The sequence below is a fragment of the Schistocerca piceifrons genome, chromosome 2 (genome assembly GCF_021461385.2).
Source record: "Schistocerca piceifrons isolate TAMUIC-IGC-003096 chromosome 2, iqSchPice1.1, whole genome shotgun sequence".
Taxonomy (NCBI): domain Eukaryota; kingdom Metazoa; phylum Arthropoda; class Insecta; order Orthoptera; family Acrididae; genus Schistocerca; species Schistocerca piceifrons.
Genome location: NC_060139.1, coordinates 469861370 through 469887705, shown reverse-complemented (window position 1 = coordinate 469887705; position 26336 = coordinate 469861370). Strand labels below are relative to the sequence as shown.

Here is a 26336-nt window from a genome sequence, read left to right as displayed (position 1 = left end):
TAGCCAGATGAGAGATGTTTAATCATTTGCCTGTGGATCTGATCTGGCCCAGGAGCTGTGTCGGGGTAATGTGCAAGGGCACTGAGGAGCTCGCACTCTGTAAATGGGACGTTATAGGATTCACTGTGGCATGAAGTGAACGAGAGGACTTTCCTTTCCAGCCGCTGTTTCAGAGTGCAAAAGGCTGTGGGTAATTCTCTGACACAGAGGCCCAAGCATAGTGCTCAGCAAAGTGCTTGGCAATCGCATTTGCGTCAGCAGAGAACATGCCATTTATGTTAAAACTGGGAACATCTGTTGGGGTCTGGTACCTAAAGACACATTTTACCTTTGCCCAGACTTGGAAAGGTGACATATGGGACCCAATAGTCGAGACATACGTCTATCAACACTCCTGCTTCCATTGTTTGATAAGTTGGTGGACACGGGCACAGAGCTGTTTAAAGTCTATGAGGTGCTCCAGGAAAGGGTGCCGCTCATGCCACTTAATTGCTTCAGCAACTTCCAGCAACCACCAAGGAAATGCCTTTCACCGGGGGCACCCTAAAGAGCGAGGGAACACGCTTTCTGCCACAGAAACGATTGTTGTAGTCACCTGCTCAACCAACACATCAATGTTTACCATGTGGTGGAGATTCAACAGTGACAGCAGAGGTGAAAGTTTCCCAGTCCACCTTGTTTAATGCCCAGCAACTTGCAGCAACCATCAAGCCTTTCACCGGGGGCACCCTAAAGAGCGAGGGATCACACTTTCTGCCACAGAAACGATTGTTGTAGTCACCTGCTCAACCATCACATTGATGTTTACCATGTGGGGGGGATTCAACAGTGACAGCAGAGGTGAAAGTTTCCTAGTCCACCTTGTTTAACGCCCATCTGGGCAGGCATCCATGGGCCTGATGCAGGGGCAGTGACAGGAAGATGGGGAAGTGGTCACTATCACACAGGTCGTCATGTGCTCTCCAGTGTACATATGGGAGAAGTTCTGGGCTGCAAATTGATAAATCAATGGCCGAGTAACTGCCATGAGCCACACTGAAGTGTGTGGTGGCCCCAGTGTTTAGGAGGCAGAGGTCAAACTGAGACAGTAAAGTTTCGACATCTCTGCCTCAGCCAGTAAGCATGGTGCCACCCCACAAGGGACTACGAGCATTAAAATCTCCCAAAAGTAGGAAGGGTATAGGGAGTTGAGCAGTCAGTGCAGCCAAAGCGTCCAGGAGTACTGCACCATATGGAGGAAGATAAATGTTGCAGACAGTTATTTCCTGCATCATCCTTATCCTAACAGCAACTGCTTCAAGAGGGATTTCAAGGGGCACCATTTCACTAGAGACTGAGTTTAGGACACAAACTCCACATGACACTCAAGTAGAGTGGTTCCTGTAATATCCCTTATAGCCACAGAAGGCAGCGGTCCACGTTGCAGAGAACCAAGTTTCCTGGAGGGCAATGCAGAAAACAGGTGTAAAGCTTGGCAGTTGCCGTAACTCAGCCAGGCAGTGAAGAAAACCACCGCAATTCCACTGGAGGATGACATCATTGTGAGACTGGGAACTCATGGAACACTCAATGAGGCAGTTTATGCCTCAGGGTCACCTGCTGTCACTGACTTATTGCCTGCACAGTCTATATCCGTTGTGTCTGAGGGTCCAGTGAGATCTAGGTCCTCAGCAGATGCTGAGGACTGCAATGTGACATCCCAAATGCAGAGCTTGTAGGTAGCGGTGGTGTGGGTGCCACTGCAATTTCCTTGTTCTTGGGGGTCTTCTTTTTCGATTTCTCGCACTGTTCCTTGGGTTTCTCTACCTAGGAGGGCTTCTTTGATTCAGTCTCCAGGACTGAGGAGGACCATGAAGCCCTATGACCAGTTACCTGTGGCTGCTTCAGCAACTGGCAGGTGTCCGCTTTGCCACTGGTAGGAACCTGGGAAGGGAGTGACCCAAGGGACACCATCCTAGCGAAAGGACCCAAAGAAGACTTATGCTTCTGCAGTTTAGAAGTTGGGGCTGATGTCCCCAATCCCCGATGGTTGGGGGAGGGGGGGGGGGGGGTTGCTCCCAAAGTAGGTGGTGCGGGAGAAGGAGAAACAGAGAGGCAAGTGCCCCCAGCCATCAAGGGGGCAGGTGTAGTCTTACGGCTCTGAGAGCTGACTGGAATTGGTGCAATGGATGGGGCTGAAACAGTAGGTATAACAGCGGTGTAAGATGTTGTCATACACATGAATGGGACGGAGCCTTTCAAATTTCCTTTTAGCCTCAGTGTAGGTCAGTCGGTCCAGGGTCTTGTATTCTAATATTTTCCTTTCCTTCTGTAGAATCCTACAGTTCGGCGAGGAAGGGGAATGGTGCTCTCTGCAGTTGACACAGATGGGAGGTGGGACACATGGAATATTGGGATGGGATGGACGACCACAATCTCAACACATGAGGCTGGAAGTACAACAGGAAGGCATATGGCCAAACTTCCAGCACTTAAAGCACCACATCGGGCGAGGTATATATGGCTTGACATCACAGTGGTAGACCATCACCTTCCCTTCTCAGGTAATGTGTCGCCCTTGAAGGCCAAGATGAAGGAACCAGTGGCAACCTGATTATCCCTCAGACCCCGGTGGAGGTGCCGGACAAAATGGACTCCTAGTCGCTCTAAGTTGGCGCGCAGCTCTTCATCAGACTGTAAAAGAAGATCCCTGTGGAAGATAATACCCTGGACCATATTCAAGCTCTTATGGGGCACGATAGTAACAGAAACATCCCTCAGCTTGTCACAAGCGAGTAATGCCCGTGACTGGGCAGAGGAGGATGTTTTTATCAAGACTGACCCAGACTGCATTTTGTACAAGCCCTCCACCTCCCCAAAATTGTCCTCTAAATGCTCTACAAAGAACTGAGGCTTCATGGACACAAAGGATTCCTTATCAGCTCGTGCACATACTAGGTACCAGGGAGAAAATATTCACTGCCATCCTTAGCTTGGCGTTCCTCCCATGGTGTGGCAAGGGAGGCGAATAATTTGGGGTCGTACTTCTGTGCATTGAATTGAGCCTGTGAACACTTAGAGACTGCTGGTGCTTGACAACCAGCAAGAGATGATGTACTATGCTTCATCACGTGTCATCCGCCCTGATGCCACCCACTCCGATGAGGGGTTCTCCACACGGGCGACACCCAGCCACAGCAAAGGCCACCTGGCAGGATGGTCTTTGCTGGGAGGCCCGATGCCGCAGGGGGATGGGCATCTACCCCTTGGCATATGTGGGGAGTTAATGGCACAGGCATCAGCAGAGTGATCCCTGTGTGGTCAGGGGGCTGCAACCAACATGGTACATGGTGGCCCCACCACAACGGACTGGCTACTTTGCTGGATATGAGGTGCAAAGAAGTCCATGGTCACCGTTGGCACAGAAAGCGACACTGCATAGTGCAAGGTGGAAAATGCACCCAGGAAGGTGTCCTCACCCAAGAGATGGAGAATGAGCGGGACTGCAATGTGACAATGAGAAAGTGGGTTAATCCCCCATTGGCTCGCTCTTTGGGAAATTTTTGAAGAATGGAGATCAATCCCTACAGGGGATCATCACCTATAGGCCAAAACGTATGAGACTGCTTTTAGTCGCCTCTTACGACAGGCAGGAATACCTCGGGTCTATTCATACCCTGGACCCACAGGGGGGAGTGTACTAAGTACTAGCAGCTTATTATACCCTCTTCCTTTTCTTTCTCTCTAACAACAACAATACCAACATCTCATGACACTCTGTGTGTTCTTATCAGGGTCATCTACATAAAACAGTTACATTTGAGACACTGTGTACATTTTGAAAAGGCACCCAGACTAAGAAAATCCCTTCTGATTCTGGAGGCTGAACCTCTGAGGTACTCCACAGCTACCAATGTTATATAGCAACAGTATATACATTTTTTTTTACTTGCACATGCTTTACTTGACAATTGGAAACTCTGTTTATGAGCCAATCAATGAACATTCGAGCAATTACAAATTAGTGTAACGGTCAAAACTATTAACATTTTTGATGTGCTTAGTAAAGAGCTGTGCTCTAAAATGTCAATCTCATCACTTAAGCAGGGCCGCACCATGTAGAATAAGATGAAATTTAATGCTAATTTTAGTTGTCCAGAGAGACATGCCTTTTGTAGATTTAGAACAATGCATGTAAACTGCTGCTGTAGTCAACAATTAATATGAAATGTAGTAATTTTCTTATAACATTTAGAAAGTTACAGCATGACTGCAGTATTACTTTTTCTAGAATGTTAGACATTTTGTTTTCCTTGACATTTCTATAGCTGTAGTTTCATGCAATTCAATTCATATCACCTATTATGGAACATTTCTGAATTTTTGGCTTAAGATCCTGTTTTGTTACCATCAAAACAGTTTTGGCTAAGGGTGTTCTCCAATTTAACTTCAAGAATATCTATATGTATGATTCAGTCCTAAATGAGAAGGTGATCACAGGCTCTAGCATGAATTAACATCAGCAAGGCAAGGTAAAACATTCAAGGCATTGAAGTTTTTGGCTAAGGGTGCTCTTCAATTTAACTTCAAGAATATCTACATGTATGATCCACTCCTAGATAAAAAGGTGATCAAGGGCTCTAGTATGAATTAACATCACCAAGGTAAGGCTAAACATTCGAGAAATGGAAGATATATGCAACAAGGCATACAATTAAGAATGAGACAGTAATATTTATGTGTTGTTATGAAACAGAGGAAGACAAACAAGCTCAAGCCTTAATAATCAGTCTCAGCAACTTAACACCAATCAGAATCTGATATAAACTGTTGCACACGAGAAACAAGAAGGTGAGGAGGTCCCTTCAGATATAATTGGATCTGTTAGGACCTGTTATGACTAGATGGCTAACAGAAGATTTCTGCTAAGTGTGAAGCTTACTGTTTGCAGAAAAAATTTCATTTTATTACACAAATTCGCATTTTTTGCAGATTTGTTTCACTACATGTACATACAAAGTAGCCGATGTAAATGTACTTACCTTTCTATTAGGAATGTGTCTGGCCATTTAAATCTTCTTCTTGCACCAGATGCCTTGCTGTGTTTTGGTCTGAAAGAAAGATGGTTATACATGGTTACATTAGATGTTTACTTATGTACAGTAGTACATTGTTAGATGTATTATCTTACATTCAGCAACAGACATTATGGCATCTTTATTTTAAATTTATTCATTGTCATACATTTACTTTGTCTTGATACACCAGTTCTTCAGGACTGAGAGTATGTTAAACATTGACCAATAAGTGAAAATTACCATTGTAAAAATTTTTAAATCCTGTATGTTCATGCTAAGAAGAATCTTACTGTGAGATTTGTAGAGAGATACCTAGGCATGAATACAGCAAGCATGTTTCAATGGATGTACGTACGGTAGTTAAGCAGACATGAAGACGCTTGCACAGGATAGTCAGCATGGGGAGCTGCATCAAACTATACTTTGGAGGGAGGACCACAACAACAATGGAAAACAACAGTGTCACTCACAGCCCAGTGAAGAGGGTGTGTATAAAATATGAGGCCAAATAAATAGTGTTTGCCCTGGCAAAGATATATCTTTGGTATCATTGATTTTTATTTACTTTTTTTAAAGGGGAAAAGAAGCACTTGTGTTGTGTGTGTTTCATTTAATTGGATAAAACGATATATCATGCTATCATAAAAGTTTTTATTTTAGACAGTTCATCACCAATGGAAATTCATACAAAGCCTGTGAAAATTATAAAGACTTTGCACCTCAATTTTTTACAAAGAATTTTCTCCTTGATTTTCAACAACCTAGGAATGGTTAGCTGTATTTGAGTGCAAATGTATTTCTCTTGAAAATGATCCATATGAAATAATGCCAGAACTGCAATCTCAAGTGAAAATTTTGAGAAACTTTGCAATTGTGTATTGATCAGTTAGTCATTAAACATACCTGAAATAGCTAATTTCATGGGTATATTAGAAAAGTGAATTTTATATCAAAAATTAACTATGATACATTTTGTGCTTGATGAATGCTGTATCTATTGAACACTGATTCAGTGCAGATTCAAAAAATAAATCTCTCAGCTACTGTTGAACAATTTTATAAAGAAACACACTTATTTTTAGTGCAAAACTGGTACTATGGCAGAGATGTGAGGACAACATTTCACATCTGAAACAAAACAGCAACGTCAAGTTGATTTCAACTGCCAGAAAAATGTTTGCCAGTTTTTTAAGTGAATGAAAAAGTGAGTTGACTTAATCATTTACACAAAAAAAAGGAAGTCTTCAGGACAACCTGGGTAAAAAATAAATGGAACATGCTTAGGTTCCAAAAACAAAATACTGTAGAAAATACATTTTGGATTAGCACAATGGTATTGTCCACAAAGTTGATTTTTCATCAGAAAAACTGAGGTACAAATTGTTTCAACATCCAACCTATTCATCAGATTTGGCAACCTTAGACTTCCATTTTTTTATAAGCAACAAAATTTGTGCCTGAAAGTGTTTTGAGGCCAGTGAAGAGGTTATGGCAGTTACAAGTAAGTATTTTGCAGATCTTCAAGAATCTCATTTCTGGTAAGGAATCCTCTCATTGGGAAAAAAAGCTTGGGAACATGAACTGACCTAACAAGGTATTACATAAAAAGTAAGTGCATTTTAACAAAAAACAAAAAACATAGTTTTTCACTGCCAGCCAAAACACTTTTCCCTTGTCCTCATAATAAATGCTTTTGGGTAAAGTTACATCTTTCTTACATAGTCTGATGTTTGGAAGATGTACAATAATAGTAAGCCTCCTCAAATCATTGAAGTATAGCTTAATGCAGTTTGGGTACTAGTAATAATATATAAATATATCGAGCAACTAACCCTCTGTGAAGTAGCCTCAGAAAAGATCTTCCATCCATGTGTGACGGTGTCTCAACACCTGCTATGTCAAGGAATGTTGGTGCCAAGTCCAAATTCAAAACAATATCATCAATCCTGTAAAAGAAATATTATAGCTTATTTTAAATACTTCCATCATCTGTTAAAACATGTTATAAATTTCATGAAGCACAACAAGGGCACAGTAAAATAAATAATGTGCCATTATGAAACCACTCAGTTACATTATCAAATAACATTTGAAGTTAAATCTGTACATAAAAGGTAACACACTTAATCCACAGTAAAACTACAATTTAAAAAAAGATGTCCCTGGTTTAGCAAGCTGCATGTTCCCACAACCGTTTTCAACAAATATCAAAGCTTTATGAAAGACACATTTCACACACTCACTGGAACATTAATATTTATGCATTACATTTGAGACAGAGTGTTGTATCAGCACTTACTATGTACCTACATATATAATTTGACACTGATACCTACTTCAGAATATTTTATGATCTGAAGATGGCAATAGCCGAAAGCAGTACCAGAGAAGTATAAAAGTTTGTTTGATCAAGACAGACCTGTAAAATAAAGTGCCACAATATGATCATAGACTCATTTTCAGATTTCATGTCTTCAGTTGATATCAGATTAAAGAAGAGATAACCAGTTAAATGAAACATCCTGGTTCCATGGAGAATTATTTAAGAAAACTACAGATGATCTTTAGAAGAGTGGTCAGACAAGGATTTGAAAACTTAAGCCCATTGTCTTGGCCACTGCATCACTTCATTCAGCAATTGAAGCAGTTAGACAACAGTAGGGAATAGTGAGCTGCAGCCTAACTTTTGGTTGCAAGTGAGCTTTCTCACAATTATGGGTGGCTGCTCAGAGACTCATCCATTTCAGTGCATATAGCGTGATTAATTCTAGAGATATGAAACTGTGCTACATTATTCCCACAGATTTAGTAGAGGAGCTAGTTATGTGTGGTTAGCAGGAGAGACTTTGTGGAATATGGAATGGCAGTAGAGCGGTAATGGTAGTATTATCTATGCGTATGCTCCTGCCTAGCTCCATTTGTGTTGGACAACTGCAAAATTGGCATAGATTCAGACTTTAATTTGGCACATGCTTGTGTCTGTCCAAAACCTTCTTGTTAATAACTTTTACATAAGAATTAAGCATCTGCCATTTGGATGTGACATGGTGGCACTTATGAGTTTTAATGTGCCATTAACGTAACGCCCAGAAGAGATCATTCAGAATTACAATACATGCAAAATAACATTTGGGGTGCCCCTTGTACACACAATAGGACTGCTAATGTTCTCAATATACATAGGCAGTTTATCAGATATCTCTCTCATATAGTTTGCTGTTATCTACGGGGAACTGCTGTAGTATATCCACTTTGTGTACTAACTGGCAACTCTCTCTAAATGTGGATAGATGCAATATAATCGAGTAACAAAGAAAAAACCCAATGATATCTGGTTACAAGACCAATGATAAATTTCTGAATCCTGTCACATAATTTCAATGTCTTCTCTTCAAAGAGAAAGTGAACAAGGAATGACGCAAGTGGTCCAATGTGGAAAATCAAGTTAATAATAATAATAATAATAATAATAATAGTAATAGTAATAATAATAATAATAATTTCAATGTCTAGAAGTAATACTGTTCAGCCCTATGAAATGGAAAGAACATGTAGGATGTGGAAGGGAAGGTGAATTGAAGGCTTCTATTAGTTGGGAGGGATTTGGGTAATGTGGAGCATCTGCAGAGGAAATTGTGTACAAGATGCTAATGGCAGTAATTCCATTCCAGTGTAGACATGATAGCAGACTTTGAATGAATTCAGTGATACACTGCTAGGATCATGCAAATTAGTAAACAAAAATCAAATTTGGACACCTAGAGATTTCTTAAGCTTTTTCAGTAAAAGCTCTTTCAAATGTAAACAAACTTCTAATATGTCTTAAAAATCTGAAATTTTATTTCTGGACCATGTCCACTAGTTTTGTCATACATTTTGAAGCTTTTTTGGTGCTTTGGAATAACCATTGTAAACAGTGAAAACTTTTGAGCCGTTCTCTGGCTCGCGTTGGTGCTGTTGTATGTTTCCATCCTCTGTTGGAGGCCAAACTATATCGTTTAGTTGACATGGTTGCGGTTGTTTGTCTTCTTCTTGTGTTGACTGGTGCCACTTGGTTTCGCGAGCGTTCCCTGTCTGCTAGTGGCAGCAGCAGCGTTATGGTTATGTAGTAACTGTGGCCCTATCTTTGGGGTGACGTCGTCGTTCTCCTGTGTCATGTGAGTGAGTAGTTTGGTTGGGGACGCAGGAGGAGCCAGGTCCACAAAGAGCAAGAACACGCCAGGACCACTGGTAGTGTGCATGGACTGCCGGATTGAAGGGCTGTGGTCATGAGGGTGCACGACGTCGTTGAAACTGGATCCCGCAAGTTTTAAGTTGAGTGCATTTCAATTCAAATAGACAAACCTCCACCATTGTGAAATCTTGTGATTCTCCAGTGACTTGGGTTCATGTTGCTGCTCGTCATGTTGCCAGGGCAAAGAGCAGCGAGTGGAGTGCTAGGGGAAGGCGGATCTGATTAGCTTTCCTGGGCTTCTAATTACTATTTACTACCTTCAGCTTGTTACAATTGTTAAGTTCAACCAGCGATATTTTCCTGCCTGGTGGCCGCTAATGCCCCAGTTACCTGCTCTGGGGGTTAGTGTACGTAACGGCAGTGTACGTTTCCTTGCCTTGCCGCTGCTGTCCAGTGAGGCGTATGAGTTTGACAGCTTTCTTGATTGTAGGTTGGTTGGTGATTCTTCTATCTTGGTGGTAGTGATTCCTTTCTTGTTCTGGGCTCTAAGCACAGTATTCTGTGGGCGGAGCCCAGACCGCCAGTTCTGGCTTTGGCGTATTTTTACATCTTTGCAATTGGTTTATTGGACACCAGGTAGCCTCACCAAGATTATCATTAGTCGCTCGTTAGACAGCCACTAGTCTGAGTTACCATCTTGTGGTGTGAATGCAACTCTTGGCTGCATTTCTCATTGCTTGCCAAAGTGTTTTTGGCTTGACCTATTGAGAGGCCGATTCCTGGAGCACCATCTGTGACTGGCCCTTGTGTTTTTTATTGTGTTATTATTTTATTATTGTATTACCAAGTTACCATCATTTGTTTCACCTATTTGGTGATCAGTTGCTTGTCCTTTTGAATTAACCTTTGTTATTATATTTCCTGATTTATTGTATGTTGTCAATTCTTTTTTTTTTATAATTGCCATTCTTGGAATTAAAGGCCTTCAGCCATGACTGTGGTTACTTGCCTTAAAATTCTAATTGCGACCACATTGGCTTGTTTTCAAAACATTATTTGCTGCGTCTGTATTTTATGTTGTTGTTGTTGTTGTGGTCTTCAGTCCTGAGACTGGTTTGATGCAGCTCTCCATGCTACTCTATCCTGTGAAAGCTTCTTCATCTCCCAGTACCCACTGCAGCCTACATCCTTCTGAATCTGCTTAGTGTATTCATCTCTTGGTCTCCCTCTACGATTTTTACCCTCCATACCGCCCTCCAATGCTAAATTTGTGATCCCTTGCTGCCTCAGAACTTGTCCTACCAACCGATCCCTTCTTCTTGTCAAGTTGTGCCACAAACTCCTCCCCAATCCTATTCAATACCTCCTCATCAGTTATGAGATCTACCCATTTAATCTTCAGCATTCTTCTGTAGCACCACATTTCAAAAGCTTCTATTCTCTTTTTGTCCAAACTATTTATCGTCATGTTTCACTTCCATACAAGGCTACACTCCATACAAATACTTTCAGAAATGACTTCCTGACACTTAAATCTATACCCGACGTTAACAAATTTCTCTTCTTCAGAATCGCTTTCCTTGCCATTGCCAGTCTACATTTTATATCCTCTCTACTTCGACCATCATCAGTTATTTTGCTCCCCAAATAGCAAAACTCCTTTACTACTTTAAGTGTCTCATTTCCTAATCTAATTCTGTCAGAATCACCCGACTTAATTTGACTACATTCAATTATCCTCGTTTTGCTTTTGTTGGCGTTCATCTTATATCCTCCCTTCAAGACACTGTCCATTCCAAGTCCTTTGCTGTCTCTGACAGAATTTCAATGTCATTGGCGAACCTTGAAGTTTTTATTTCTTCTCCATGAATTTTAATACCTACTCCGAATTTTTCTTTTGTTTCCTTCACTGCTTGCTCAATATACAGATTGAATAACATCGGGGAGAGGCTACAACCCTGTCTCGCTCCATTACCAACCACTGCTTCCCTTTCATGTCCCTCATCTCTTATAACTGCCATCTGGTTTCTGTACAAATTGTAAATAGCCTTTTGCTCCCTATAGTTTACCCCTGCCACCTTCAGAATTTGAAAGAGAGTCAACATTGTCAAAAGCTTTCTCCAAGTCTACAAATGCTAGAAACTTAGGTTTGCCTGTTCTTAATCTAGCTTCTAAGATAAGTCGTAGGATCAGTATTGCTTCACGTTCTACAGAATCCAAACTGATCTTCCCCGAGGTCGGCTTCTACCAGTTTTTCCATTCGTCTGTAAAGAATTCGCATTAGTATTTTGCAGCCGTGACTTATTAAACTGATTGTTCGGTGATTTTCACATCTGTCAACGCCTGCTTTCTTTGGGATTGGAATTATTATATTCTTCTTGAAGTGTGAGGGTATTTCGCCTGTCTCATACATTTTGCTCACTAGATGGTCGAGTTTCGCCAGGACTGGCTCTTCCAAGGCTGTCAGTAGCTCAAATGGAATGTTGTCTACTCCTGGGGCCTTGTTTCGATTGAGGTCTTTCAGTGCTCTGTCAAACTCTTCACGCAGTATTATATCTCCCATTTCATCTTCATCTACATCCTTTTATGAATGTTTGTTAAATTTTTTAAATAATTGCCATTCTTGGCGTTTAAGGCCTTCAGCCGCGAAACAATTCTTAAATTATTGCCATTATTTTAATTTGTTGTTGATTTCAAATAAAAAGTGTGTGTGATTAAAAGAAAAGCCAACGTATAGTAACTGATTATAGCCCCGTCCACAATTGTAACTGAATGCTGCCTTCCTTGACTATCAGGTTTCAACTTTACTCTCAGCAGGGGAACTGCTGTACCAAACATTTGCAAATGAATTTGGTTCTGCGTGACATGGGTATCTGCCTTTTGCTAGCAGTGCTACTCCAATTGAGTGTTTGTGGACCAAATCCATGTTCCAGCATTTTGGTAATTTTTTCTAACTCCATAATAGCCAGCCATTCCACAAAGTGTTTTAAAGAACTCCTGGAAGAAGTGATATCTTGGAGTAACTTACCCAGTTCCAGCATTATTATTATTATTTTTTTTCTAATTAGCAGTCACTGAGATCAACATTGTGAGAAATTGGGACTCTGAAGTTGAAATTAAATCATTCTTGCACGTACATCCTTTATCCATGGGTCTAGTCTATTCTAATAGATTCAGCAGAAAAATTTTGTGAAATTTGGAAAGGAAGCAGAGAAGGATTGAGAGGCTGAAGTTTGGTGTTGGCCCAATAAATGGAGTCGTACAGCTCAAGCAGAAGATAAATTCTCAACAAAATCGTCAAGTACCAGTCTAGCAGACAGTTTTAACATGTACCACAAGTATTTCAGCTATTATCCTCTTTCAAATTCTGACTTTAGAAAAAATAATACACACAAAATTAGCTATGGAAAATTTCATAATTATTAGAAAATGAAGTTTAAAAATCTTTTGCACAAATGTTGTTGTCTTAATATGTACATTATATAGAGACCAATGCCAAAAAGGTAAATATCTGGTTTTGAAAATTACATAATGAAGAAATCATCATAAGTGATAGTCAATATGTGAGCTAACATGATTCAGAATAACAGTTTAATGTAACATTATGCATTAAAAATCAATACAGGAGGAAGCTGCAAGCCACTGCAATAACGGACATCATAGGCTCAAATCAAACAGATTGAATTTTATTTTGCAGCTGTTTGCATCAAAATGGAAAAGTCAACTTTGGATGGTGCACAGAAGTGAAGCAAGTAAATATGTTTAGATATGCTGTACCTCAGGCACTTTGTTATCACTGCTGGAAACAGTAAGTTATACTCTTTTTTGTCTTAGTTTTGCAAAATTTGTAGCTGCAGTACAGCGCAATGTATCATCATGTAATATACTTACATTTGCTTAAAAGGACAAGTGGTAAACTGATTCTAAAAAAATTACATAAATCGTTCAAACCTCCAGAGCATTAAATGCATAATGCATTGAGATGAAAATTACGATTAGTGACTGAAGGTAGTTTGTTTTCTTCTTTACTAGAGTACCACAGTCCTGGTGACAACTCTGGACTTCATTAAGATGTTTTTTTAAAAAAATTCAATTTCTTGACAGTTGGTTTATCTGCACCTGTAGTGGCGTGTCTTTCATAGGAATCATTGATTTACTGGAAAGAGTAACTTCTACAATGGAAAATGCATGTAGACCATTGCAGAGGATACTGATGAGCTGTGGTAATAAACTGCAATACACTTACAGCAGTGCTGCAGTGTTGTGCTATTTCTCCCAATAAAGATCTGTGGTATGTTGTAGTCACATGGATAATGTGCCTATTATCCGATGTCAGTACCACATTTTATAGTCCACTGCTGGCACTGTTTATACATTTGGATATTCCAGTTATTCATTACAAAAGAAACACTAAAATCCATAATAGTGTAATTCCACAATACAAAAATCTACACAAAGTGTCACAGACTAACCATATTCCAGAATTAAAAACAAAGTATTTTGGCTATAAAGTATCTTTTTAGTATTGTCAAGGCAATGTGATTTCTCAGGTAATGATGTAAGACGTTTGGTGTTAGCCTAGAGCCATTTGCACATTGTTTGTACGGCTGCATCACTAAAGCATTTTCTTAAAGAGAATGTTAGAGTGATAGCTGAGCTACAATAACAACATCTATTATTATGCGTGTACTATGCTTTGTTCTCCTCTCAGGATGCCATGTTGTTGTGTATTATCTGTAGTGTTGATTCAGAAAGCCAGCAAGGGTCTTCTCCCCCCCCCCCCCCCCCCATAACCATCTATGACTCAATGCTTATGCTATGTGTGACTGATCTCCTTAACTCCTAAAGCATTTAATTCTACCAGAACTTTTCTACTATAATTACTAAGGAGGAAAAACAAAACCATGAAGGAATTATCCAAATGGGATGGAAATTGGTAGATGACATGTGCATGTATAGACAAACAAATGCATACAGTTTTAGAAAAAATGGGATGATTTATTCAAGAGAAAGAGTGTCACAAATTGAGCTAGTCAATAACATGTTGGTCCACTTCTGATCCTTATTCAAGCAGTTATTCATCTTGGTGCTGCTTAAGCCTGGAACATCTCCAGGCTTATCTCTACTAGTTGCTGGGGTTCCTTTGAAAATGGGACTCATCACTGAAAATAATTTTACTTCAGTCAATGAGGTCTCAGCCCAAGATATGTCTGGAAACGTCACTGACAGTGGTAGGATACCAACCTGACTGTCGCCCGCCATATGGCCTGACAACCAGGAATGATGAATGTCAACTAATTTCCAATTGCTATTTTTATTGAGCAAATTAAGATGGCTGAAAAATATTTGATTCGATATTCTGTACTTGAACATCTGAGGTCCCGCAACCATCTGTATAAGATGGACATTTAGAGACCAGGAGTGATGGTCTCGGGTGCCATTTCTTTCCACAGCAGGACCCTTTTGGTTGTCATCCATGGCACCCTTACAGCACAGCAATATGTCGATGTTAATCTACACCCCATTTCATTGGCTTTCATGGCAATCCATCCTGGGCCTACATTTCAGCAAGATAATGCCTGCCCGCTCATGGTGGGAGTTTCTACTGCTTGCCAAACCCCACCTTGCCCCAGTTGAGAATGTTCGGAGCATTGTGAGCAGGGCCCTCCAACCATCTTGGGGATCTGACGATGTAATGCACCAGTTGGTCAGAAATTGGCACATTATCCCTCAGGGTGGCATCCAACAACTCTATCAGTCAATGCCAAGCCAAATAACTGCTTGCAGAAAAGCCATAGGTGAACCACTGCATTATTGACTTCCTCAATTTTTGAAGTTCTCTCTCTTGAATAAATCATCAGATTTTTCTGAAATTGGGATTGATTGTTCATTTGTTTGTTTGTCTGTACATGTACATCACATCTAGTAATTTCAGTCCCATTTGGAAAATGTCTTCTTGGTGTATCATTTTTTGCCTTAGTGTGTATATCAGACAGACTTGCACATGGGCATGATACAATGTACTGGTTTTGTCAGGCTCTAGAATACCAGCCATAGTTCATTCCAAAGATAAAATTTTAAGGAAAAGAGCGTAAAGATTTTGTTTTGTAAACAAGAATGTTTTCTAATTTCATTTTCTACCATTTTCAAATTGCCTGGTGTTAGATTTACTCACCTTTTGTCATTCACAATCTCTAGTTTCCAAGCAACTTACTGAAGAAAAGAAATCTTAATTGTGTTTTGTTTCCTAAGTATCAACCAGCCACTTCATAGTATACTTCCTCATAATTTCATTGCTTTCCTTCTATTCAACTTCATAGTAACTACTCCATTACCAAACTGATGGTTCCTTCACTCCCATTGACTGATTCCTTCTTTTAGTCAAGTTATTTCATACCTTACTTTTCCAATTTGATCCAGTGCTTCCTCGTTAGTTACATGATTTAGCCATCTGATATTCAGTATTCTTCTGTGGCACCACATTTAAAAAGCCTCTGTTCTTTTCTTGTCTGGACTGCTTTTCAACATTTAAACTAATTCCTCTTTTTCAAAAATGCTATTCTTGCTGCATCCCATCTGTATTTTGTACTGCCTCTACTTCAGGCATCGTTGGTTATTTTGCTGCCCAAACAGTAAAACTCATCTACTACTTGTAGTGTGTCATTTCCTAATCCAGTCCTCTCTGCACACATGATTCAGTTTCACTACATTCAATTACCCTGTTTTACTTCTATTACTGTTCATCTCACAACATCAATACCAAGAAACTTCTGTTCAACTGCTCTTCCAAGAAAAGGGTGGTTATAATTTTTCACTACTTGAGCCTGTGTGAACAGAAAACTGTTCACTGTACGGGTACCCAACTTTATATGAATGATGCACTGCACAAATTTCTTCGTTAGTAGTGTTAGTGTCATGACTTGCCATTAGGTGCTGGTACTGGTATGGTAAGATATGGTTTAAACACAAGAATCTGTGTGCATTATAGTTACAAACAGTCAAAGCAATTCTGGACAAAGCTGTTTTATCAAAACAGCAGCAATAGTGCTGCCAATCTTCATGAGTATTGATGCATTCACAAAATATGGAGATGTCCTCTGGAGATTTGAGAACTGCTCTTGGGAGACACTGATGGCTAATTGCACCACAAATTGTTGACACAGTTACTGTTGCCATAGCTGAGAATGCTGGATGCAATGCGCAATCTTCAAGGAGTGCACATGCTGTGTAATGACAGTTGAACATACTATTGCCCACCAATTCAATAATTACTGTAAACAATTGTGAAATGATATATCTGGTGCACTTCCAGGCTGTCATGGCTGTAGCTGGTCATGACACTGAGCAACATTTGTAACCTGGAATGTAAATGTGATATGCAATTAACATATGTTATCATCTCATGTGGAAATTAAAATGTGTTTCTTTCAGTGGTTTATTTGTTATTTCTCTACCGCATGCCCTTACAAATGTTTCCACAAAATTTCATTGCCCTGCGATCACTTGTTTTTCAGAGGTGCCCTCTCAAGTAGCCAAAGCTTAATTATAACCACCCTGTAGTTTGCAGTCTCTGACAGAATTGAAGGCCTCCGTGCAAAAAGGGATATCTCACAATTCACATATCCGACATCAAATATGGACAGTAATCTCATTGACATGACTGGACCATATACATTCAGTGCAAAATAAGAATTCCTCCAATATTGATCCCTCCCTCCTAAAGAAGGGATAATGGGATAAGATTCTAAAGCTTATATGGTCTGATACACGTTAGGGAAAAAGTGGAGTTATCCCCTTTTTGCACCAAGATCTTCAATTACAATGCCATGATCAAGCTTCAAAGCTTTTATTTCTTATCCCTGAAATTTAATTCAACTTCCAGTTTTGTCCTTAGCTTCCTTCACAGCTTGTTCAATGCACAGGTTAACTAACATGGAGGGTAGGTTACAATCCTGTCTCATTCGCTTCTCATTGACCACTACTTCCTCTTCATGTTCCTTGACTCTTATACTTACTGTCTGGTTTCTGTGCACGTTGCGAATATTCTTTTGCTCCTTGTATTCTATCCCTCCTATCATCAGACTTTCAGAATGTAGTTTAGTAAACATTTTCAAAAGCTTTCCACAAATGCTATAAACATAGGTTTACCTTTATTTTACCCATCTTAAGGTGAACATTACCTCACCTCCTTACATTTAACCGGAGCCCAAACTGAACTTTCCCAAGATCTGACTGTACCAGGTTTTCCACTCTTTTCAAATAATTTGTATCAGCACTTTGTGACATTCAACTACTGAACTGATAATTCATTAATATTCACACCTCCCTGCTCTGGAACAGTAATTACTACATTCTTCTTGAAGTCTGTGGATATTCCACGGTCTGATATATCTTGCATACATGGTGGAATAGCTTCATCTTGGCTGGCTCTTACAAGGAACCCAAAAGTCCTGAGGGAATTTCATCTACTCCAGGGGACTTGTTTTGATTTAGGTCGTTATTGAGTTGTGCAAAATTTTTCTCACATATGCCATGTGTATATATTTCTTCTTCTCTTCCTACTATATTGTTTCCCTTGTATAGACCCTCTATGTATTCCTTCCACCTTTCGGTCATTCCCTCTACTTAGTACTTGCTTGCCATCTGAGTTCTTAATATTCATGCAGGTGTTTCCATTTTCTCCAAAAGTCTCTAATTTTTTCAGTGAGCATTGCCAATGCTCCCCTTGAGACTTAACTACCTATGGTTCTTTCAGTTTGTTGAGGTCCCATGTCTTTTGTTTCCTACCTTCAGCAATTTCTTCAGTTACGGTCAGAAATGCTATGCAGTTTAAAATCTGGTTTCAAAATCTCTAGCTGAAGCCTCCCAGTGTCTCCAGGTCACTTCCACTTACACAACCTACTTTCATGATTTTCAGCCAAATATATCACTTCGTGCAATCAGAATACATTTAACATTGTTGTAATTGATTTAATTCCTGCTTTTGTTGTCAAGTTGTGATTTATCATTTACTATTCCTATCCTGACAATTTTTGTGAGGCTAAAGCACCTGAAGTTTATGTATGGTTCACTACTCTTCAGCGATTTTCTTCACTGAAGCCACAAAAACTTTGCTATTATGGATCATGCATTAACACGTTTGATTACGGAAATAGAAGTTATCTGTTTGTTCATATAAAAAAGCATTTACTCAGGGCATGTAACGAAACTATGAAGATTTGCTTGAGTATTTAATGCCTATGCATTATAGAAATTTCTGGATTACAACATACAAATACACTGTGGTAACATCTACTTGCGAGTTACTTTCTGAAGCAAAAATTACTAAAACTAATGAAAATCTATTGTCTTAAAGTCTATTAGACAATGGAGAGTGCGTATTGCTGTGTAACTCATTGCTTTGCAAGCCAGATTAAAACTTAGTCATGAAAACTGCAATGATACTATACTTACTGTATATAGCCATTATTCAGAGCAGTGATGCACGGCCTGAATCCTGATTTGATATTTCCGTGTAGTACAGTTCCAGAAGTTTACTTCATACATGACTTGTATGGATCAACAACAATAAGAGTGCAGACATGTTTGTTAATATTTCAAGGGTTTTGTGAAACACTTACACACTTAGCAATTAATATAACTAAGTAACTGTTCATCATTGGCATTCAACTAGATTTAAGCAACTGTTAGTTAAGGTACTGAGATGGTTATGGGTTTGATTTTTATGTCCAAGACCCTCCTAGGTTGTTCTGAGGCAGTGAAAGATGCTCTTTTGATGAATTTCAGACGTCACAATGAGCTGCTCAGAGTCTGCAGTACCACCCGTCGCACCACATAGATCCTCCCTGGTGAAGTGCCACAATTCTTTGTCAGCACAGATTTAAGAATGTAGACTGAAGAAAAATGAATAGTATGGTGACAAATCTGTCAGAGGAGATGGTCAAGTGACATGATTAAGTTGTAAATTGAGTGAGTTGTAGTGTGGCCAATACACCAGGTTCCTTCCAGAGTATATAGTCTGTACTCCTCATAGTAAAAGCAGCATTACACGAAGAACAGTAAGAACAAGTGGATGTTCTATCTAGTATAAGTTAAAAGCAAACTTCAAGACAGCAGAAACCCTCACACAGCCTTCTAATGAGATTATTTTGGCACAACTTTTTCACATTAGAGTGAGTGAAAAGCTCTGCCCGGGTTCCTCCATATGCCCACTTCTTTTTCTTTCTACATCTACATACTTACTCTGCAGCACACAATCAAGTGTTTGACACAGGGTGCAAAGAGATACTTTGACTATTTTTCTACTGTTCCACTCAAGAATAACTTAGGGGAGCAACAAACACATATTTCTGTGAGAGATCTGATTTCTACCATTTTACCACTCTGGTCATGTCTCACTATTTTAGCATACAGAGAAGAAAGCTGGGGCAAATTTCATGGTTTCAAGAATAGGTCTAGCCATAACTAAAAATGCTGTTGTTTTAATGCCTGCCACCTTGACTCAGTGATCACACCAGTCACTCCCTCTCACCTGCCTCAAATAATACAAAATAAAATGCCCTTCTTTGAACCTTTTGATGGCCTATATGGTAAAGATGCTGTAACATGCAGCAACACTTGAAAAGAGGGCAGACAAGCACAGTGTACACAGTGTTGTCAGTAGATTTGTTGCATTGTGTAAGTGTTCTGTTAGTAAAATGCAGTCTTTGGTTCACCTTCACCACAGCATTTTCTGTGTGATGGATCCAAATTAAATTGTTCGTAGTTGTAATCCTTAGTTACTTAGTCAAATCTACAATCTAACTTTCTGTGCTGTATCCTGTAAACAAAATTTAACATTTCTTTATTTGACATTCTTTTAAATGTGGCATGCTTCTTTCTATAGCTTCTGAAATAGTGTTTTCACATGGTTCATGAGCACAGCCATTAACAATTTTTCTGAATATGAGCCCCATTTAGTTGATACACAGTAGGGAAAAAAATTAACGGGATTTTAGAAAGATAAATTACGCTTTTTTAAATTTCAGTTGATTTGGATATTACAGTATTCAACCTCACTACAACCACTATGTGGTCACAGATTACTGTGTCATGACACTATGGCGATTGCTTTCTTCTTGGAGAACTAGTATAATTATTATCTCAGCTATTTGCACTCGATGTGGTCCCATTAGCTAATTGCTCAAAACAATTTTGTGGGAAACCATGTAGTATAATTTTGGGAAATGGTTTACACTTACCATTGACATTAAAACAGTATTTTCACCAACATACAAAGGCTAAACTGAAGCCATTAATAATTGTAAGAGTATGCACTACTCAAAGTAACTCAAATTTTCCCTGAACCTTCCCGTAACTATATCGCGAAACTGAATGAACATTTTCTGATATACCTCATAGAAAATTTGCCTTGTCTAAACTGCGCAACATCTCAATTAAAAATGGAAGAGTGTAGCTGCATCATCTAACATAGCTGCCCAAAAGCTGTAGTTTATTGGCTTTAGTCTACTGAAACTATAGAAAAGCACTCTTTTGATCCTGTTTCTTGCATTAAATTCAAGTCTTTACACAAACAGTAGTACATACTGGGTCTCCTATGACAGGTTCATTAATTTCAACTTATTAAAAATATTTATTGAGTAGTATTTGCTGCTATGTTATCCTAAGCTTAACACATTTTCTAATTTTCTGAACTTTAATATAATGGAAGGAAACATTCCACGTGGGAAAAATTATATATAAAAACAAAGATGAGGTGACTTACCGAACAAAAGCGCTGGCAGGTCGATAGACACACAAACAAACATACACACAAAATTCAAGCTTTCGCAACAAACTGTTGCCTCATCAGGAAAGAGGGAAGGAGAGGGGAAGACGAAAGGAAGTGGGTTTTAAGGGAGAGGGTAAGGAGTCATTCCAATCCCGGGAGCGGAAAGACTTACCTTAGGGGTCTTTAAATATGTCTGCTTGTGTCTGTATGTGTGGATGGATATGTGCGTGTGTGCGAGTGTATACCTGTCCTTTTTTCCCCCTAAGGTAAGTCTTTCCGCTTTCTGAACTTTAATATTCACATGCAGATATAGGTTAACTGAAGCCTTCAACACTAATTTGTCAGCTCTCAATCTAATATAGGGCTCAGACTACTCTCCAGATTCCAAAAAAGGATTATATAGACAATAAAAATATTGTCAGTCATGAGATCATGATTTATAGACACTATCCAGCATCAGTAGGTTCAGCTGCCCAGTAGATCATGTTTTCACATATATGAAAATGTTGAGGTGGACTGTTTCTTACAGTTCAATTTTTACTGAATTTATATTTAGAACTCAATTTTGTGTTGGCAAATAATAATAAACACACACACTTGATAATAGATTTATCAGGCAATTACAATCATCATTGCCCTTTAGCAAGCACTTATGTAATTTATTACAAATTAACATAACATGTCTGGCATTGCTTTGAAAATTAAACTGTCAGGGCTTATTTAAAAAACTAGAAATGTTTCATTCTTACATGATGAAGCTAAGCTGGCATGTTGGAATTTACTTTGACACAAGAGCAATTCTTTCAAAGACCTCTGTCCACTACTCAATTTAAAGGGAGCAAAGCAGTCAACAAAGTCAGTGCTAAATATGCTAAAGGGTGGATAAGGAGTGACACGTAGAGAAATGCAAAATACTGAAACTCGTAAGCAACATCCAAACTTTGTGTGCACCCTAATTATCTGCATTTCAAAACCAATTACACAATGTTTATTTGCAGAAAGCATGTCATTAACACATGGTGACCCACAAATGCAACCAAAAAAATATTAGTAAAAGAAACTGTGGTCTTAATGTGGATGATTAAGTAGGACCATGTTCCAGTTCCAAGCATTGCCCATTGTACCTCTTAGTACAACACAGCAATGAGTTGTGTGAAATACCCTCGCAGACAGACACCTAATTGCTACTACAGTTCTTTAATTTACTGACAGAAAATGGGGGAAGGGAGGAAGAGCCAATGAATGGAATGCAACACATTTACAAAATATTAAAACTGCGGATGCAGGATGCGGGTCTAGTGTAGCAGGGGATACAACCCGTCGGCTTTGGACAATGACGTCACAAGTCGCCAGAGAGCAGTTTACCATTTTCGCTTTTGCTGTTATGTTTCAGTTTCGTTTTTTTACTGATTGCTTAATAAAGTGGATCTGTTTATTCTATCTCGTGAGATTTTTTTTTTTTTTTAAAGCCAAAAAACACTTATCAGCTACTGAAGGGAGCTACAACACTAAGAAGAATCGCTTCTCGTTTGGCGACTTGTGACGTCATTGTCCAAAGCCGACGGGTTGTATCCCCTGCTACACTAGTCCCCAGGATGCAAACAGTGTGAAACCACAGTAGTGGGACTGGAGTTTTCACTCCACATGATGAAATGAGGCCTATGATATTATAAAGAAGGTTAGTAGGCAATAACAAAAGAGATAAGAAGAAATTGGAATAGACACTACAAACACTGTTTCAACTCCAAATAGGCACCAGTGAAATTATTTTTATAAGGTATCTCGTGACCCACATTTCACAGGGCAAGGAGCACCATTCAATTAAGAACAACAATTGTGCATGGTGTTTGGAAAAATACTAGAACATTCAGTGTTTCTCTTTGCTTTGTCTGGTATAAGATGATCTAAGGAGAGGGGGGAAAAGCTATCACCAAAATTAGAAAATATTGGTAGGACAGTAATTTGACATACTAAAAAATAATTGGAAAACCACACAATGAACAATAGGCTTCCTACTTTTTTATGGTTTACTTATAACCATTAATAGTGATTGAAATTAGATTACTAAATACAGTTAATGGCTACACAGACAGCAGAATGAAAGACTGACACTACAGAAGGTGTAACAAATTTAGCTCCAAGGGCAGAAAGTGGGACACACTGAGCTAAATACCAGAAACAACAGCCTGAAGAAGACTAAGCAATGCCAAAAAGTAACTAGTAGTTAATCATAGGAATGTAATTAATGTTTTAAAGGTTTTTAAAAAAAGTACACCAAATATCCTATACAGGTAAGGTCAATAGCTATCAAAACTGCTATTGGGGTCATATGCAAATAAAATGCAACACTATTATGCATGGACCTAGTTGTGCATTAATGTGCAAGTAACTTTTACAAACAGGGCTAAAAGTACATTAGACTGTGCATCCTCACTAGTTCCCGAGTATCAAGGCATGGGCAGAAAACTTTCTAAAATCAACCTCTGTTCGAACTATACATTTTACACAACATTGTCATATTACCTGCAGCCTTATCAGCACTAATGCTGAGTAGCAAAAGTTTGCTTATCGTCCTTTCATCCACTTGTCAAACACTATTCACATGCAAAGAACAGTAGAAAAACACTTCATGACGGAAAGGGCCGGATTAAACAAAGCTTTCCAAATTACAGCATAAATGTGTCTGCTCTCATTGCAAACACAAGTATATAGAGTTCTTCACACTGAATAACAATTTCCATTCAAAGCCGACATGCTAAACATAACTTCGCATAATCTGGGAGCAAACATTACATCAAATCCAGTGATAATTTGAATACACAGTATTCCTTTTCCAGGTGTTTATCGTCATGACATTTATCTGTGTCTCCTAAAACTATCCATTGTAAATCTATATAGCTTGCCTTTAAAAACTATAGCCAGGCAGTATTTCAAATGATTCAAGTATGAAAGCTGTTTTCCTCAACATCAAACTAGGCAAAGAGGAAAATAAATGTTTTACTGAAATGTGACCATTAAGAGTGGAACACACATTAATTCTATAACACAAAACTGATCTCTTATCAAGGGGTGTGTGTGTGTGTGTGTGTGTGTGTGTGTGTGTGTGTGTGTGTGTGTGTACATAATTAATGAAATGAGTTTATATACAGCTAAAGACATTTATTTTCTCAATAGATATAAAAAAGATAAATGCTGGGAACAATACAGTAACAGAAGTATGGCATTTTCAACAGTTCAATAGTTAGAAGTCATCACACACATCACGTCTGGCAGTATCAAAGAAAGTCACAAAGCAAGAATAACTTCAGGAAAACGACCATTACTTGAACAGTACAGACAAATTACAAACCCGAGTGACTTTCATATTTGTAAGATTTTATCATACTTCTGGACGTTTCGAAATTACAATAGCATTCAATCTCTTTTTTTTTTGCGTTTCCTCTTGCACGAGTAACATACGTCACTGACAGAAAAAAAAAGACACTGCGAATTCCTGCGTCAATCACTTTTTACCAGACTTTTTTATTCCACCTCCGCCAAGAGGGCCCTTCTGAGCTGCTCTTGCTTTTGCTTCTGCTAGAGCTTTCGCCTCTTCTTTCTGCCTCTGTTTACGAGCGACGTCGTCCTCGTCCATTTCCTGCTCCTTCTTCTTTGGTTGTTTCAGAGGTTTCTTCTTCCCACCTTCACGTCCAGACATCTTGGCTTAGTTTCTCGTCAGCACGAGCAACAGTTATATGGAATCTCAATGCAACTGTCGTTATCAAATAGCTCTTGTATGATATGTACTGTGTATTCCGTAGTAACACTGTCCACGATAATTTCACCCAAAACACGACGAAAATTAGAACCTCTTCACACACCACCACCTGGCTCCCAAATTCCACCAAGGATTACATTTACTTCCTCTCGCGTAGCAAAGAGTGGAAACCAAAGATATACTCCACTCCTCGGTTGTAGAGCCTTGGCCTGAATCCACATGTGAATACTCAAACCGACGCCAAAGCTGAAATCTGTACTCGCTGCAGTCAAAATTACACCGGCAAAATTTTCAATATAGCGTCTACTGAAATCATTCAGGTGAGGATTATTGCCAAAGCGCACGGTTATTTCAGAAAAGCTACGCCAAAAATTAAGAAACAGGAAAAATAATAACAGATTTTGCGACTTGAAACTCGATACACGCGTAAATTACCTGCAGGCATCAAATATTGCTACGACGCGAAATGTTTTTAGGTGTCAAGTACACTGTACATTGCAATATCTAGTTCTACTATTGGAGGTTAGACTTTAATGTAAGTAAAAATAAATTATTCTGCCTTAAACCTCCTGAAAGTACTAGTGGCTATAATTTTCTGAGCTTTAACAACACTGATTAACAGAGTATGTTATCACCAAGAATATAAGTTTATATTACCAGTGTTACATAACAGGCTCTGTTTAACTTAAGATCCCTAACGTTTTGAATGAATGTTCAAGCAATTCTTGAGTATTGCTCGTAAGTCTAAGAGTCTTACCAGCTTCAGCAAATAAGAGCCAGTTTAGAGTTAGAGGCAGCATACATATGAAAACTATAAACATAGGTGCCTACTTGCCCATGATTAGGCCACAGCAATTGTCAAGGGGTATGTTTAGAATTTTTGTAAAGCGTTGCATGATATTTAAATGCTGTAGAATCATAAACGGTTCTATTCCACATCAAACGATTTTTGACAGCTATGCTGTCTACAAATATGTACTGTAAGTACAGTTTAAAAATACTAGTGTAGCTGCAGTGAGGAGCTAGCCCGCGATTTATTAATTTTTGAACCAAAGTATTACGAGTACATTCTAAAAATTAACATAATTATTAAATAGTTTATATTACGCACTAGAGTAGAATCATCTACATTTAAGCAATGGTTTTTACCACCTGGAGACATCACGATCAATGTTAGTGTCTGCTACACCCTATATGCCAGAACTAACTGTACCAAAAGTTCGTAATGTTTTATTTTCTGAGGTGAACACCCAATATCACTCAAATCTTTATGTAATTATAGACAGCACCTTAAAGGCGTGCACCCCACTCCCACTATGGTGGCTTCAGTGTGAAACATAAATAACAGATCTGAACAACAGAGAAATTATGTGAGGATTTCTTTTATAAAAGAAAAACATACCTATTAAAGAATAGTAATGAGGGCAATCAATAACCATACCGTCATAAAATCATGTTATAACCCATAACATGTTAGAAGACCAAATGAAGATGGTAGTTGCTGCAGAAATTCATTTTGCCTTCCATTTAAAACTAATGGAGAATACCAATTACAACAGAGAAAACCCGAACAGTCCA

The 26336-nt window shown here is 39.0% G+C and overlaps 1 protein-coding gene across 1 annotated transcript in view; it reads right to left on the bottom strand.

Annotated features, from left to right (window-relative positions):
• Positions 1-26336, bottom strand: part of LOC124774601 (extracellular sulfatase SULF-1 homolog) — a 449198-nt gene that overhangs the window by 98747 nt on the left and 324115 nt on the right. Inside the window, exons 7-8 of the mRNA XM_047249494.1 lie at positions 6890-7003; positions 5022-5090 (exon numbers count right to left, since the gene is read on the bottom strand). Coding sequence (XP_047105450.1) covers positions 5022-5090; positions 6890-7003 — 183 coding nt within the window. The remainder of the gene's footprint in view (positions 1-5021; positions 5091-6889; positions 7004-26336) is intronic.